The sequence below is a fragment of the Atractosteus spatula genome, chromosome 7, assembly GCF_055471065.1.
Source record: "Atractosteus spatula isolate fAtrSpa1 chromosome 7, fAtrSpa1.hap1, whole genome shotgun sequence".
In the NCBI taxonomy this organism is placed as follows: domain Eukaryota; kingdom Metazoa; phylum Chordata; class Actinopteri; order Semionotiformes; family Lepisosteidae; genus Atractosteus; species Atractosteus spatula.
In genome coordinates this window covers 15,105,322-15,120,786 of record NC_142712.1, presented here as the reverse complement: position 1 = coordinate 15,120,786, position 15,465 = coordinate 15,105,322, and the positions used below count along the sequence as shown (strand labels likewise).

At 36.4% G+C, this 15,465-nt stretch overlaps 1 protein-coding gene across 1 annotated transcript; it reads right to left on the bottom strand.

Moving 5' to 3' along the window:
* Positions 1–1,980: 1,980 nt before the first annotated feature.
* Positions 1,981–13,732, bottom strand: alox5ap (arachidonate 5-lipoxygenase activating protein). The gene is made up of 5 exons (XM_088921206.1): positions 13,607–13,732; positions 12,820–12,919; positions 5,301–5,371; positions 4,530–4,611; positions 1,981–2,294 (listed from the first exon to the last, which is right to left on the bottom strand). The coding sequence occupies exons 1-5, from the start codon at positions 13,674–13,676 to the stop codon at positions 2,132–2,134; spliced, it is 486 nt and encodes a 161-aa protein (XP_088777332.1). The 5' UTR covers positions 13,677–13,732; the 3' UTR covers positions 1,981–2,131.
* Positions 13,733–15,465: the final 1,733 nt, after the last annotated feature.

Here is a 15,465-nt window from a genome sequence, read left to right as displayed (position 1 = left end):
CTTTCTTTTTCTTGACATCTTTCTTGACAACCCACCTACATTTTTGTGGTATAAGAAAGGGATGTGGGTGGCAGGGAGATGCACTTAATGTGTGTGTGAAAGTACTGTGTATTTTCCTGGGAGAGCTTAGAAAACTTTGAAGGGACAATGTACAGTACCATGTCACTCCTTTTTGCTTCATTGCTAGCTTAGAATCTGCACTCAACACACACAACAAAAGGGCAGGCATTAAAATTCCCTCTTCCTGGAATCGTGGGAGACTATTGGTCCAGTATGGCTGACGTTTCCAGCAATCAATCCGACCTCAAAGGTGTTTCTTGTATGGAGGATCTGGCCATCTTTTGCCAAAAAGGTGTACCATTATAAAAGACCAGATTATGTATTTTAATCTTCCATACTATTTTTGAAAAGAGGGTGGGTACAGGGTGTGTTCAGACGAATCAATGTCTTCCACGTGCAAATGCACAAAATCTGGTTTTCCGTGCAACACAGAGTCACTTCACAAATGGTCCAGCCTTTTCAGTAAAAGGAGCACTGTCGAACTGCCATGATACCCATGAGTCATATCTCTCATCGCCTGTTTAGGGCTGCCAAGAAAATAGTGAGCCACAGAAACACGGGGAGAAAAATGAGAGACTTCAGCAGCATTAAACAAAAAGCAAATGGCTTCATAAAATTTACGGAGCTGCTTTTAAATCGTTTTTTATTTGACTTTAGTTTGCCACACTAGAAAAACTAGTGCAGTCCCATAATCCACTCAGGTCACTAGGGGTGAGAGACACTATAGCAGCTAACGGCTACTCCTTTAAGATTACGTTTTTTGGTAGCATATATAATTGTTACTATAAATAAAGCCCTAGAGTTTTTTTCATGAGGACAGAAACCACTGTAAAAAGCAAACAAATCATAGCAAGATTTACCCCGTAGATGAATCACAGTGTTGTAATAATAATGATAAATAAGGCTCACATCTTATGCTTTAAACTTTATTTGTAATGGTCATTTCCATATCACACTATGATTATTTTCTAACGGATCTCTAACATCTTACAAAACATGTTACCAAAGAAGTTAAGCTACTTTCCGCTAAGTCATTTATGAACGACACTTTGTCCCTTCACGTTTAAAGCTGCCAAGATTTGATGCCAAAACATATCTGAAGCACAAGCTTGAATTTTGCATTTTACTTAGCTTTGTTTTTAATCCATGCCTTCAAACAAAATCAAAGATTTCTCAAGTATTTGTTTCATTTTCTTTTTTTTTCAAAAAAAGTGCCTACAGTCAGAACAGTTAGTGAACTTTATAAAAAACAGTATACAGTATATTAGCCTATGTGCAGTTTTATGCTAGTGATGTGCATACAGTATTTGTCTATAATAGAACATACAACAATGGATAAAGATAAAGTATGTAAAATGGGTGTTCCCAAAAGTAGCTCTGTATGACTCTGTATAAGGAAAACCCAGAAAGGCACCAAACCTGTTTTGCATGAAATTTAAATATCGTTATGTTGGGAGCAAAATTCCTCTTCTTTAACAGCGGATAGTTCAGTGGTGTATTCCAGGATGTTTGTCATTTGTATTAAATGCATTAAGTCTTTAAAACTTTATGAAAGTACAATGAATGTACAATATAATTTTTTAATATACCACTTAACACTAGGATGCATCAGACACCTTTCAACAGAGGACAAAAAACAGTAAATTCATGTTTTATGTGTCATTTTTCTTCTTACATTTTATGTTTTCATTATCTACTTTTTAATCATACCTTTTCTAATTTGTGATTAAACAATTCCCATGCCACAAAATACATGTGTCTGCTGTGCCTGGGATCTAAAAATAATGTCTGACACTAGTTTTAAAATGACAAATTACCGAGAATACAAGGCATCAGGTTGAAGGGATTTTTGACAAGTGCATTTGATTGCTACTAAACCTCTTTTTTGAAATGAAATAAATATTCACTCTTTGGAAAAGCAAATGGAAATCAGGTTTTATTATTATTTGCAAGGCTTTTAAGGTGACAGCAATGATAGACATAAAGATAATGAGTTGGCTTTTCCCTGGAGTACCCAGGGAAAGCTTTATCTTTTTAATTATGATTAACAGACAAGTTTTCAACCAGATCTTCATGGGATGAGAAGCAAAGCCGACGAAGCCTTCATGATTGTCTGAATGTATTCCTTATAGTCACTTCCAAAATACTCAAGGAGGAAATAATTGAGGATCCCCACCATGGACATTAGAAACAGGAAGGAGATAATGCGCTTGCCAAATAAGTACCCAGGAGTGCTGACAAGGCAAAAGGATACAAAACAACATTAGAGATGATGACAGTGTTTCTGACAAAAACAGTACTACTGTACCACAGAGATGTGGTACTGTATATGTCATGACCTATTTATAAGGTTTGTTGAACTGAATTCATTAACGTAGCAGTGCCTGGCGACAGTGCAGCATCTGGAATAATACTGGATTAGTAATGCATTGTCTTTAAGAACTGGGAATTAAAAAAATCTCATAAGGCTAAATACCTCTGAGCTTTTACTATGAAGACTTCGTGTCTGGATTTTGCTTAGTTTCGTTTCCTGAAATTTTGAACCATTACACACAAAACATTCGTGAACCATCCATTTACAAGGAACCCCAGCTTCCAGCTTTTGTTAGATACACTGTGGAATTGTGGCAGAGCCATTAATGAAGATGTAACAGTCAATAATGCAACTTTTCTTCCTCCAGGGAGATATTCAGATTGTATAACTCTGCTGACACTACATGAAAGGAAACATACTGTATATAAATAAAGAAAATAAGACACCAAGAATGATATACATGTACCTGTATTTCTTTAGACAGATTATAAGCAATCTACTGGTCAATGTCATTTTGTGGTCCTACCCATTACAATTTATAAATGTATTTGTATTACTTGTACCGGCTAACACAGTTATATGCTCTGTTGTTTATCCATGGACTGTATGTGCATATTAAATGTCATTTCCTAACATTTCTTTAGAGCATGCCTCCACCTCTGTGTAGAGGTAGCATCAGTTTTCTGATGACAATGTGATAAAATGGATGGGTCCCCCGTTTCAGAACAAATATATAAGGATGTCAGGCTGCAAAGATATATAATCAGTTATAACAACCACATGAAAATCTAATTAAATCCGCATCCGTGCAAATAAGATGTAAAAAATATCCTGCAGCATGCTGGTCTGCCAAGCACAGAACTTCGTATTAAGGATTTTCATTCTAATTTTCATGAGCAGTGGCTGCAGCCATGCAATCGTATTTTACCAATAACTATTAGCAAAGCAAAAGCCCACACCCAGGCTATCTCTGAAAATGTGTAGGTACTCCCTTTGATGCATTATCATTTTGGACCACAACCATGTACATGGCTAATTTTGCAGAATGCACACTGATAAAGTACTCTTTTCTTTTTGCTTTTCTGGATACAGCAGAGAAAGTTGTATTTTGAAATGGGGAAAAACAACAGGAAAACTGAACTGATCTCTCAACAGAAATTTTAAAACTGTTGTTGTTTCACTGATTCATGCAAGTTTCATTTGCTTTACAAAACAGATGCTTTGGGCATTTTCTCGTTTTATTAAATCATGGATGATTTTTATTCAACTCCAGCTGCAATAAAATTGATCATTCTGAGGTCTTGCAATCTTCAGTGTCTGTGAAGGGAACAATAGCAGACATACCACTGGAGGTGGCTTGTATTCTGTATGAGTAGCACAAAGAAACCATCACAATGAAATAACTGCTTTCTCGTACATTGGCATGCTGCATGTTCTCTTGTATTGGTTTTCCTACTATTAACCTGTGTATTTTTCCTGTTTCCTTTGACTAACATTTGAATTAACTCTGAAGGTCATTTGATAAATCTGGACACTTTATGTTTTGTATTTACAATGCCACACAAGGAGTCAGCTATTACCTGCTTCAAGGGTGTAATGACAATTTTTTTAGCGTATGTGAAGTGATCCGTAATAACTGCCTTTCTATTAGTTATATCAATAGTTTGAGTTTTCCCTATTCAGGTAAATCCTTGACTGCTAAAATTCTAAAAGCTACTCTAAGTGAAAAAAAATATTTCCAACATAATGATGGCATTATATAATTTCGCTGTATATAAATAGAATTCACAACACTCACACCTCTTTTGAATACATGGTCAAAATATTTAGTCTTTTCACATGAACAAAAAGCAGAACTGTTACATTATTTTGCCAAAAACAAACCTTGAAATGTTTGTCACCATGCTTTTCTAAAATGTATTTTATTTTTCAAGAATTTTCTGAAGACCTTGCTTCATTTATGTTTTGTGTAAGATGGAATTTGGTGTTTATTTTCAGTGGTGTCATAAGCTAAATGGTATGATTACATATAAATCAATTTGATGTGAGTGCGCTTGGATCAAGAAAGAATGGAGTGCTTGCATTAAAGCTGTCTCAGAAGACTTGCAGTCTGAATTCTTGGTTCATGCAGTTTAAGATCATTTTAGGTGAATACCTTTGAGATGTCTCCCCCATGTATCCAACGAAGTACTTCTGTCTGACAAACAGGTACATCAGTCCAGAAAATGCTGCAGGGGCTACAAAACATCAAGAACAACGAGTTAGATCCTAAGCCCCTCCAATTCTTCAATGGGATTTGATAAAAGGTGGAAAGAGCTTAATGGCTGCATCAAATTATAGTTTTTTTAATTATTTGATCAATTGTTTTTCTTCACATCACTAGATTAGCGATGACATGGGGGCACTGTTATTAACATTGCTGACTCACAGCTCTGTGGCCCGGGGTTCAATTTTGGACCTGGTGTGCTATGTGTGTGGAGTTTGTATGTGGAGTTTGGTTGGGTTCTCTTGGTTTCCTTCCACAGTCCAAAATATACTGCTAATTTAATTGGCAAAACTGGCCCTGGTGTGTGAGTGTGTGTGTGTTTGTGTTGCTTGCCAGGATAGGCTCCAGTTCCCTTGCGACCCTGCATTGGACAAAGCAGTTAGTAAATGGATGGATGGAAGGATCAGTGAAATGGAAAGTTTTGTTTATCTTAATGAATTCCAGATTCTTTAAGCCCATCTAAAATGTTCAGAAGAATGACATTTTTAACGAGTGTTTTAAAATGAATAAAGGGGATTTGATTTTTAATGTAGGGACTTGTCACCACGGCTCTTTCTAATTCAGGTGGGAGTGTGAAGCATGGGCTTCCATTTTGCTGAGTGTGAAGGAGACTCTTCCGCAGATCTGAGTAAGGATAGACAAATTTCCCCTTTATTTTACCTTGGCTGCAGCATATCCCAGCACACCACAACACAGCGAGGAAAGTGGGGTATGCGTCCATGCAGTTCTGGCTAAAAAGAATACAGGATAGATGTATTTACGATCATGATTCATTTGAATAAGAAAACTCTGCACAATAGAAACTGTTTGAAGGCTTTCTGCATGTGTATGATGTGGTACACCAGAAGTTCCTTCTACAGGATATGTGGTTTAATGTGTTACCTGCGTACTCTCATAGCATCTTTAGGTAGCAATTGCAAATCAAAAAAGCAGCCAGCAATTAAAACTTTTCTGTTTTGATTTCAGAGAATAGCTTAGCTCATGTGCATTTTTACTGATATTTCATTTTGTAATATTTTTCAAAAGCTGCACATTTTATACTGTACATGTCCTGCACAAATCCTGCCATTGTGTCTTCGCTTTGATCTTTACTTTGATCATTCATTAGCCATGATAAATGGTGATATTCAACAGAAGTTTGAGAGGATGTCAAATTCTAATGTAGTACATCCACTTTCCAATTTATAAATACTTGGGGGCTACTAACAACTCTAAACATCTTTTCAAAGCTCACCTCCCTCTATTCCAACTTCACCCTTGCAGCTGCCTCCCTGGTGCATTCCACGTAAGTGGGAGGGGTTGTAACAGTGCTCATCTTCAGTCAGCCATGTCATTTCCTTACCGCCAATGTATTTAGCATGTTATCCATTCACATTCATCAGCTCATTTCATTGTTATTAGAATTTGACTACTGAACTACTGAATTAAGAGTTTCAGCAAAAATACATCCTCTGAAGTGATTGAAAAGACTGATTATGCCATGGGGAGAATGTCATTGCTGCACTCATAAGAGTGTGTAATTCTGCTTCACCAGAGGGCTTTTGCAAAGATGAGTTGACTCCCTGCTGTGCTTTTTAGAGGTCAGCTTTGAGATGTCATGTTAGATCTAAGATTTGTTGTATTAGCTTATCAGTGCGGCAAATTCAAGAAAAAAATAACATGACAAAAAAGACAACATAGCATGACTCTGAGCGAATGACAAAGCAGAAAATTTGCATTTTAATTTTAGTCATCCAGCCTTCATATTTTCATTACTGTGTATGAAACAGAAATCGGGCTTGTGAAATGTCTGCAAAATATAAGAAACTGATTACTGATTAATATTCTCGTTAAACAATTATTTTAAAACCAGAATATTAAAAAATCTACAAGAACAAACAAAATGAATAAAAAAGGCAGTTAGAGTGATGAAATCCAAGGATCAATGCAATGCAGGCCAGGATTTCATCATTTAATGTACTTACTTGCAGGATTACACAAGCTAGATGTCACTACCAGAACTTCCTCTGAGACGGAGGCATGCATGATTTGCATGCATTGAGAAACAAATGCCAGACAGGGTGTGCTCAGCCCTCCTAAAGCTAAAACAAAGGTTTGCTCAAGGATAACTTTTCATATATTTTTTCAAACAGTTAAAACAACTTTGTTGCGTATGCTCCATCAGATGCCCCAGACACTTATTTAAAAAAATGAATGGTTTGTGGTAAATACAAGATTCAGTCTTCTTTTTTTTTTAAATCTGGTTTGGTGATATGATAAGTGTCTGTATCAAGGATAACACAACCATGACACTTGCTGTTAGTATGAATACACAACAGCAACACGTCAGTTCATTGGGAAATGTTTTCATATTCCTAAAAATATAAAAGAACAGTACTTGAATAAGTCCTCCATTGCTCTTTGTATAATGAGAATGAAACAGAATACACTCTCAGAAGTGCCTGACACTGGTCACATACAAACACCTGTGCATCCCCCTCCTGTTGAACTGTCCAGTTAATAATACATTTAGCGGTTTTCCCATATTTCAGTAGCCACTGCACATACTTGTGGATGAATTGGTGAACATGGATGGAAGTTACAAAATTCATAATCAAGGGAGAGGGATTTGTGTCATTGCTAGTATCTTAATAATCCAATAAGTCCATTTGATTCTTAATGGCTTCTCTCTGTGAGCCACTTACAGTAATATATTTGACTACTTTCTAGATTTAAGTGCAGCATTTTGATACTGACAATCACAACATCCTACTAGATCTCATGGATAATGATCTACAGATTATGGGTACTTTCCCTCACTGATCTGGCTCCTATTTGGTTACCAGAAATCAATTTGTAATTCAGTTAATAATTTCAGTTAGGTTTATTAGATCAGTTAGATCTTAATGAATGCAACAGAGGAATACATGTGTTAAAGTTTATTTGGTATAATTTGCCTAGATGAGGGAATGGTGGACAGACTGTAAAGAGCTCCCCCATTACTTCTGCGAGGAATGAGCTGGGGAGCTGCTGCAAGGGTGTAGATAAGGTGGAGGTAGGGGTAAATGAGAATGCATAAAAGGAAGTCCAAAAGGTGAGATGTACAGTATATATATGTAGGAGAGTGCAAGTAGACACAATTAGCATCTAACCGTCCTCCTGAACATCTGTTATAAACTCAGTTTTTTGGCTTTTTTTAAATAGTTGTGACATTTATTCAAAGTGTTCCACAGGCTCATGTGCTGGGACTTTTACCTTTTGGTATTTACATGTTGCATTCTTCCATTCACCATCATGGTTGGACCACATGGATTTCACTACTATACTGATAACACTGTAAACGATTTGCATGCCAGATCATATACTACCACTGTGGTTTTTGCACAGTGAAGTAATATGAAGATATGAAGTAAAAAATAGAACTTTTTTCTGGTTAACTGTTGCAAAACATAGATTATGGCCATTGACACCATGACCAAACACCTGCTTTGCAAAGTTGGTGACTTTGGTTGTGGTAAGATTTTTAGTTCACCAAGATTGTATGACTGTAATATCTGACTTACCCCAGTGATGACTGAGGTATCTTCAAAACTCTAAGTATGATTCAGTATGTCTGGAATTCTGCAACTTGTGTGGTGACTAAAAGTGCTTTATGTCAACACATACTGTAACTCTTTTCTTTTGTAAATTGCATGGCTCCCCCTGAGATTTAGTCGACTTCAAGGTTCTCCTGCTCACATATAAGGCACTGAATGGAATATCTACAAGTTATTTTATTTGTAGTCTTTAAATCTGAGATCTGATGATTAAGGTTGTCTTATTCTTACAAAGACCAGGGTCCACACAATGGGTGAAAGAGCCTTATTTTGTGCAACACCTCATCTGTGGAACTCATGGTTAAATTCATTAGAGCTTCTCAACATTTTCCAAACTTGCTTAAAGACATATCCATTTATCTTTTTATCTGTGATTTACCCTGGTTTCACTAAACGCATGCTTTGAGGGTTTTTTTTTACTTTTTTTTGCTTCTGTTGTAATTATAGGTGTACTATTGTACAGAGCGTTGAGTTTGTTAAAAGGTGCTAATGAATAGAATCATCATATATTAAATATCAGTATCCTTTGTGCAAATGTATAAGTAGAATTTAAATAGAATGATTATCTTATTATTAATGACTAAAATATGAGAACTTTATGAACTTCTTTAAAACTGCTTTTAAAATTTATTTTAATATCACAGTATTAACAAACTTTTCCTAACCAGAGGCACCCAAGGTGTGCACAGCTGTTGAAGAAAATACTACTTAAAAGGTCAATTTTAACATATCAGCAGTGCTGTAACGTATCATAAGAAGTATAGGCCACCAGTCATTTAACTACCAAAGAAGCCGAGAATCAATTCAAGTGTCAACACTCTATTTATCAAGAGTGATTGCATAAGTAACTGAGGGTGGGTGGACTGGAGGAATGCTATGAGCAAATGCAGTTTTGTCAGCACATTTCTTTTCACACTCTTGTCCGCGGTTCTCTTATTTTAGTCCTAAAAAGAACAAAACTGATGTACAGGATGTGGTGAAAAAGCTTCTCTTTTGTGCGGGAATACTATATATTATCTGTATTAGCTAGAGCTACATTTAATGCTTTTAATTTTATATATATAGTACAGCAGGTTGTAAAAGTATTCATCCCTTGCCAAAAGTGTTACTGTATATGTGGAGGAGGCTGAATTTCAGTAAAACCTAAAAAGAAGAGAAACTTTGGGTAGGTCTCTATCATTTTTGCACAGTGTAGTTTTTTCCATTCTTAACATTCTTCATGCCGAAATTGCTCCAGTTCTGAAGTGTGGGTTTGTGAATATTGATTTGGATTGCTGATTGATTGACTGGGCCACTCCAAAACATTCACTCTCTTCTTGTTAGACCACTTCAGTATGGGTTTGGCCTTGTGCAGCAGGTCACGGATGCAGTTTTAGATCAATGGGTAACTTAAGCAGGTGTTTCTGTAGGATTCACCTGTAGCTTCCCTTTGCTCCATCCATCTTTTGCTCACACCTGACAAGCTTCTCATCAGCGTCTCGTGCAGAAGCATCCCCATAACATAGAGCTTGATGTCAGCCTCTTGTCTGAGAATTGGCATGATGGGAGATGTGCTGTGTTGCGTTTCTGCTTCATTGAAGTTTTGCTTTTAGACCAAAAGGTTCAGTTGTGTCTCTTTCTGTCTCTTTGTCTCACTTAACTATAAAACCACCTGTCTGCAATACATCTTCTTCGACATTTAAGATGAGTCTTTCTCAATAAAGGCTTCTGTCTTGGCACTCCTACACCCAGGTCAGCTTTGCGTAGGGACTGGAATATCTGGGATGTCATGTCAGTATATGAATTGTGACTTGAAGTTCAATATCTGTTTGTGGGAACCGACAGGGACAGAAGCATTTAATCTGCCACTAAGTTAAACTGTGTTGATTACTTGCAGAGTCCATTACATGGAAGTTATTAGCTGAAGTTTGGGGGGATAACAACGACATGTCAATCTCAGACAGCTGTACCTAATCACCATCATTACAAAATGACCTATATACTGTATACCGAACTCAAACGCCTCCCTTTGCATTTGTCTCAAGCATCCTTCCTCTGCCCCATCTCCACCTTGGAGCTGCCCCTTGGTTCACTCAGTTTGAATGGGGGCCGGGCCTCCTCATCCTATAGCCATTCTTATCTCACCAAGTGTTCCAAGCATTCACAAAGCATTCAGTTCTTGGGTGTTCTTGTCCCTAATGAAAATAATTTTCATACCTTTCAAAATGTTGAATCTGAACTGATCTAGAATTACTGTAGCATAAACTCTGAATATTCTCATTTTCTTCATAATTAACTTACATACTACTGGCATTTATTTAGCCTTAGCATTCTGGAGTAGATTGTATAGACTCTAAATGTAAAGTCCTGTTTGAAAGTGTCACAATTGCAAACTCAGACACCAACAGCATGAGGAAATGTTGCAGGGGTATGAGTAGTTTTGCAACGCAATGGAAATCACCTTTGTTTTTTAGTTTTATCTTATGCTTCCTGCTCAGATTATTTTAGAAATAACTGACCACATCAAATAAAGAGTGTAGTCATTTTGACTTACTGCCAGAAAAAATAAATACGTTTAATGTAACTTCATGACAACTTTCAAACATTTCAAAGACATTTTCGGTATCATACTCTGCTTAAATATCTACCAAGATTTTTTGTGCTTGAAACATAATTTGAGAGTAGTTTATCCATATATCTTAAGGACTCCTAGTGAATGCAGCATGGGGCTTTATCTTTTGCTATTCACTGGTACTACTACTACTCATTGGTTTGTTTTAGAGTGGGGGTTATATTGTTAAAATATATTTTAAAAATATAACTTAAAAATATATTTTTAAGGTATTTATTGTAACTTAAAAATGCCACTGTGATATGTCACTCATTCACTAAGCATAAAAACCATTATGCAGAATTCTGAAAACAAAAAAAATGGTTCTCAGTTTTTACACTCCAAATCCTGGGTTGACTCATGGCAATTTACTGTTTTAAGCTGTTTACCTACCTTTTAAATTAAAAAAAAGCTTTTGGAGATGTGCAGATGCTCACAGACAATCATGTAACTGTAGTTTTAATTGTTATCATAACACTAACATATCTTGGTATATCTCCTATATCAAGAGTGTGATGTTAATATTTTTGTCATTACTTGGCAAACAATTCTAAATAGAAAGAAAAATATGAGCTTTGTATCATTAATGAGTAGGTTTTAGGGATGATTTAGAAAATGATATCATCATCACCACACCACCCTCCCCCATTTAGCAGAAAGTTTATGAAGCATACAGCCAAGTGATCCATCTCTGACTTCATCTGTGGGCCACGGTGCTAAAAACAAGAAACCTCAAAGCTTTAAATACACAATTCAGCCTTAACCGTACTCTGAGAACCTAACACAAAAAAAACCTAGACTCTTTTATTTTCTCCTTTCAGCTTGTGTGACAGACTTTCAGACAGGGATGTAAATTCTATGGTCAATTTGCCACCCAACAGGGAAAATAACTACAGCACAATATGCAAAGTTGTGCTCGCCAGTTTCTCTGCTGTGTTTGGTGTAGAAACATCCACTGCCAACCATTGAATGTTTAGTCCGCACGAAAATTAATCAACAACCAACTCCTATCTGCTAGTGACACCTTGCATGCTTTAGATGCTTTCCTTTCCCTTTCCCTTCCACCTCCAGATCACCAGAACTGCACCAGCTAGGCAAAGCAGGGCTGGTGTGCTGATTAAACCTACTGTATGAAGAAGTGGAAATGCACCCCAACTTAAATACACTCCAACATACATTTCGAAGTAACAGGATGTCAAAAGTACACAACCTGTCCGTGTTCTACTAATCAAGTTGACCTTTAGCTATTCCAGTCCAACTTCTTCTGTGGATACATTCTGTGACATGTGGAGTAGGTCCATTTAAAACTGCCCATTAAAGTAGCAGTTAGACTAGACATTCAGACAGCCGTGATATTGAAGGAAATTGAGGCAATTCCTATACGACAGGAGCATTTTTAATGCTTTTTGATAATTATAGGGCCTAATTTTCCCTCTAGCCATCTGGGCAAATTGCACAGCTAATTATTTTACTGTGGTGAAGGCAAGTTGCTTTTAGCATGCCAGATATGGAAATAAGGACCCAAAAGAAATTCCTTCCCTGCTTAGCAGAGACATTATGCATATTTTATATTTAAACTACATTTATTATTACATTAACACTTCACATGTACACTGCAAATATCACTCCCATACATGTTGCTTATGATAATATATAAAGACCTAAATAGGTTATAAATTATAAATGTAGCTGTGTCAGTTATAAAATTCTCCTGTTGTGTAGGTACATTATGTGTACCTGAGATACTTTGAAAATCTAAAGCTGTTGGGATTCTGTAAACAGTCTGCTTCCCTTCAATTTGGAAACCCATCATTTTCATTTGTCACACAAGGCGAAGACTCTGTCTTTAGCATCTAAAATAGTTTAGAATTTCAGCTAAAATGGATTCTGTCAATATGGTTACAATCCAGGCATTTGCAACTATTTGAGAAACCCTCTGATTGACTAATAGAGATACTGGGCATTGTACTTCAACACATTACTGCTTGGTTCCAAAGAAATGAGGTGTACTTACTTTGCACAGTACACACGCTCAAAAGCAGGTGTTCCCGGTCTTAGAAAGCTTCTTGAATTGTGGGTTTTACATTCTTGTTCCACTTTCTGGGCAAAGAATGCTAAAACAAGGAAAATAGCGGAGTGGTTTTAAACTTCCCTCAATGCAACTTAAAAAGCAATCATAAATTGTGTTTTAATCTTCATTTAAGTCACCTGCTTCAGACACAACTCAAAAGCTCAAGAAACAATGCATTTCTAAGACTATGCTTTTAGATTTTTTACACAGTTTGAAAAGTTCTAAAATTATTTTGATAGAAGTGTTGAGACTTATTAGACAAAGTCAATACTTTCTCTATGGTTGTGTCAGTGGCATCAAAATGTGACAGAGCAATACAAACTATTTGGTCAACTTAAGAAATAAAATGTGACAAACTCAAGTTAACTTTACAATCAACATACACAGTATTTCAATCAAGCTAATATTTGGTCCTCAATTTAATCAAGTTTTAATTAACTTGATTTCACAGGGAAATACACAGTAGAAAATGTTATTATACAAATTTAACTAAATACATTCAATGAACCAAAAGCGTGCTCATTAAAAAAATTCATGAAAAGCTAGACTAGAATGAAATGTAAATAAGGGAAAGACTATGAATAAACTAAAGAATATGGAAAACTGCAACTGATTGTTCAAAGTATGACATATTGATCATGATCACACAGCTTGCCTAGCTTAAATTTAGCTATAAAAAACATCAAAGAAAAATTTCAGCAGGCTGTTCTGAATGAAAATACCCCCTCACCATTCTGCAGGACACTCAGCAGAGTTACGATGACGAGCAGATACACGTTCTCCAAGATATCAAGCTCCATGATGGTGATCTTTCTGATCTGCGCACTGAAGAGTGTGTGTTTGTGACTAAGCCACAAGCTGTCTGAGACATCATGCATACGGAAAGAGGAAGTGATTTTATCTTTCATCACACTAATGTGTTTCCTGGTTGAGACCCTAACACCATCCTAATATTGACACAAATGTCTTCGGCTTTTCTTCTTTCAAAAATCTCTGTTTTCTCGCAAAAAACGAAACATGTATGTTGTATGCCATCCTCCAGAGAAACTTGCCCTTCCTGACACTAGACTCACAGCCCTGCCATATTAAAATGAGGAGTCTGGACAGGCAGATGATGGGACTCAATCACTTCAGTCTTGCTCATTGGCATCTGCTACCTGGATTTCTGTATCACATATATAGCTGCTGTTTTTACCATTAACTTACAGGGAACAGGGAATAGTTCCATGGTCCCGTTTTTTATTTTAATCTCAGTGATATGTCACTGGCCTTCGGAAATAAATACTGTAGCAATTATCTTCTCTGCATTGCTATTATCAGAACCATTGGCATTCAGTGTCACCTTGACTGATATTTTTGTGTAATATAAAAGGGCAATTGCAAATACATGGCCAATTTCACAAGAGTTTGATGGGAACAAAACCAATCTTGCGTGCCAGACGCTAAAAAGCTTAAATGAATTAAAAATCAAGGCCACTAGCACTGAAGTACTGGGTGCTTGGTTCTCATCTGCAGAAAAATTGCAGGTTGGAATACACACTTGATTAAATAAGCAAGCAAATTAAAATGTTATTTGAGGCCATAAACACATTTCTTCACACTGTAGCTCCTAACGTGCTGTGTAAGAGCATTGCATTCATTTTCCTGTTTTCTGCAACCAGCTATTTCCTTACTGTACATTAACATGATTGCATTCGATCTCTCTGCTCTTGAATAATATTTTTGGTTTGTTTTTATAATCTGAAGGTGTGCCTATTGTTTGATTCCCTGTTGCTTTTTCATACTATTTAAGTGGTGTGTGACTGTTACTTTTCTTCGGGAGCTGAGTAATATAGCCAGAGAAAACCAAAATGCTATAAACCTGCAAAGTCATCATTCAAGGATGTTTTCCTTTGTCTTACTAACACCAAGTGTAGCATATATTAAAGTACTATTTATACTATTATCTGTAAGCCTATATATTTTAACATGTATATACTGAATGTTTTTGAAGTGTATGTAATAATATTTGCAGATTCTTGAAAATAAAAGGTTTCAGGTTCACTAACGATAAAGAAGGAAAGAGAATCGATAAAAGATGTCTTCCTCTGCCTTTATAATGTCCAAATTTTTCACATAAAAATTAAACTATGTACTAGTACACACTGGAAACAAAATGCTGGAAGCAACACAATGTATAGATGTTTTGGGAAGAGATGTAATACTGTTCATTCTTCTTTACCTTAAGTCCCATAAATGCTGGAAAAAAGAGAACTGTCTCCTCTTTAAAAATGTGACGGCAGTCTGATGCTAAATACACTTTCTAGTGTTCACACACATCAGTTTGTTGTTCTTGCACATTAACCAAAAACTGTTTCTACAGGTGCCTCTGACAAATTCAGCCCAATGGACTTCTTCCGAATTGGCAGTGAAATACTATCCAGGGGACACAATGAGGAACGAGGGGAAAGTGCCTTTAAAACTGAGAAAAATTTGAGGGTTTTTTTAACGAGGATGTGGGTGTTTTAAAAAAAACTGCCCAGCCATATTGTCAAAGTTGGCTTATTTTAAGAAACAGCTGCATGTCATCGTCAGATGACCAGGCTAGGG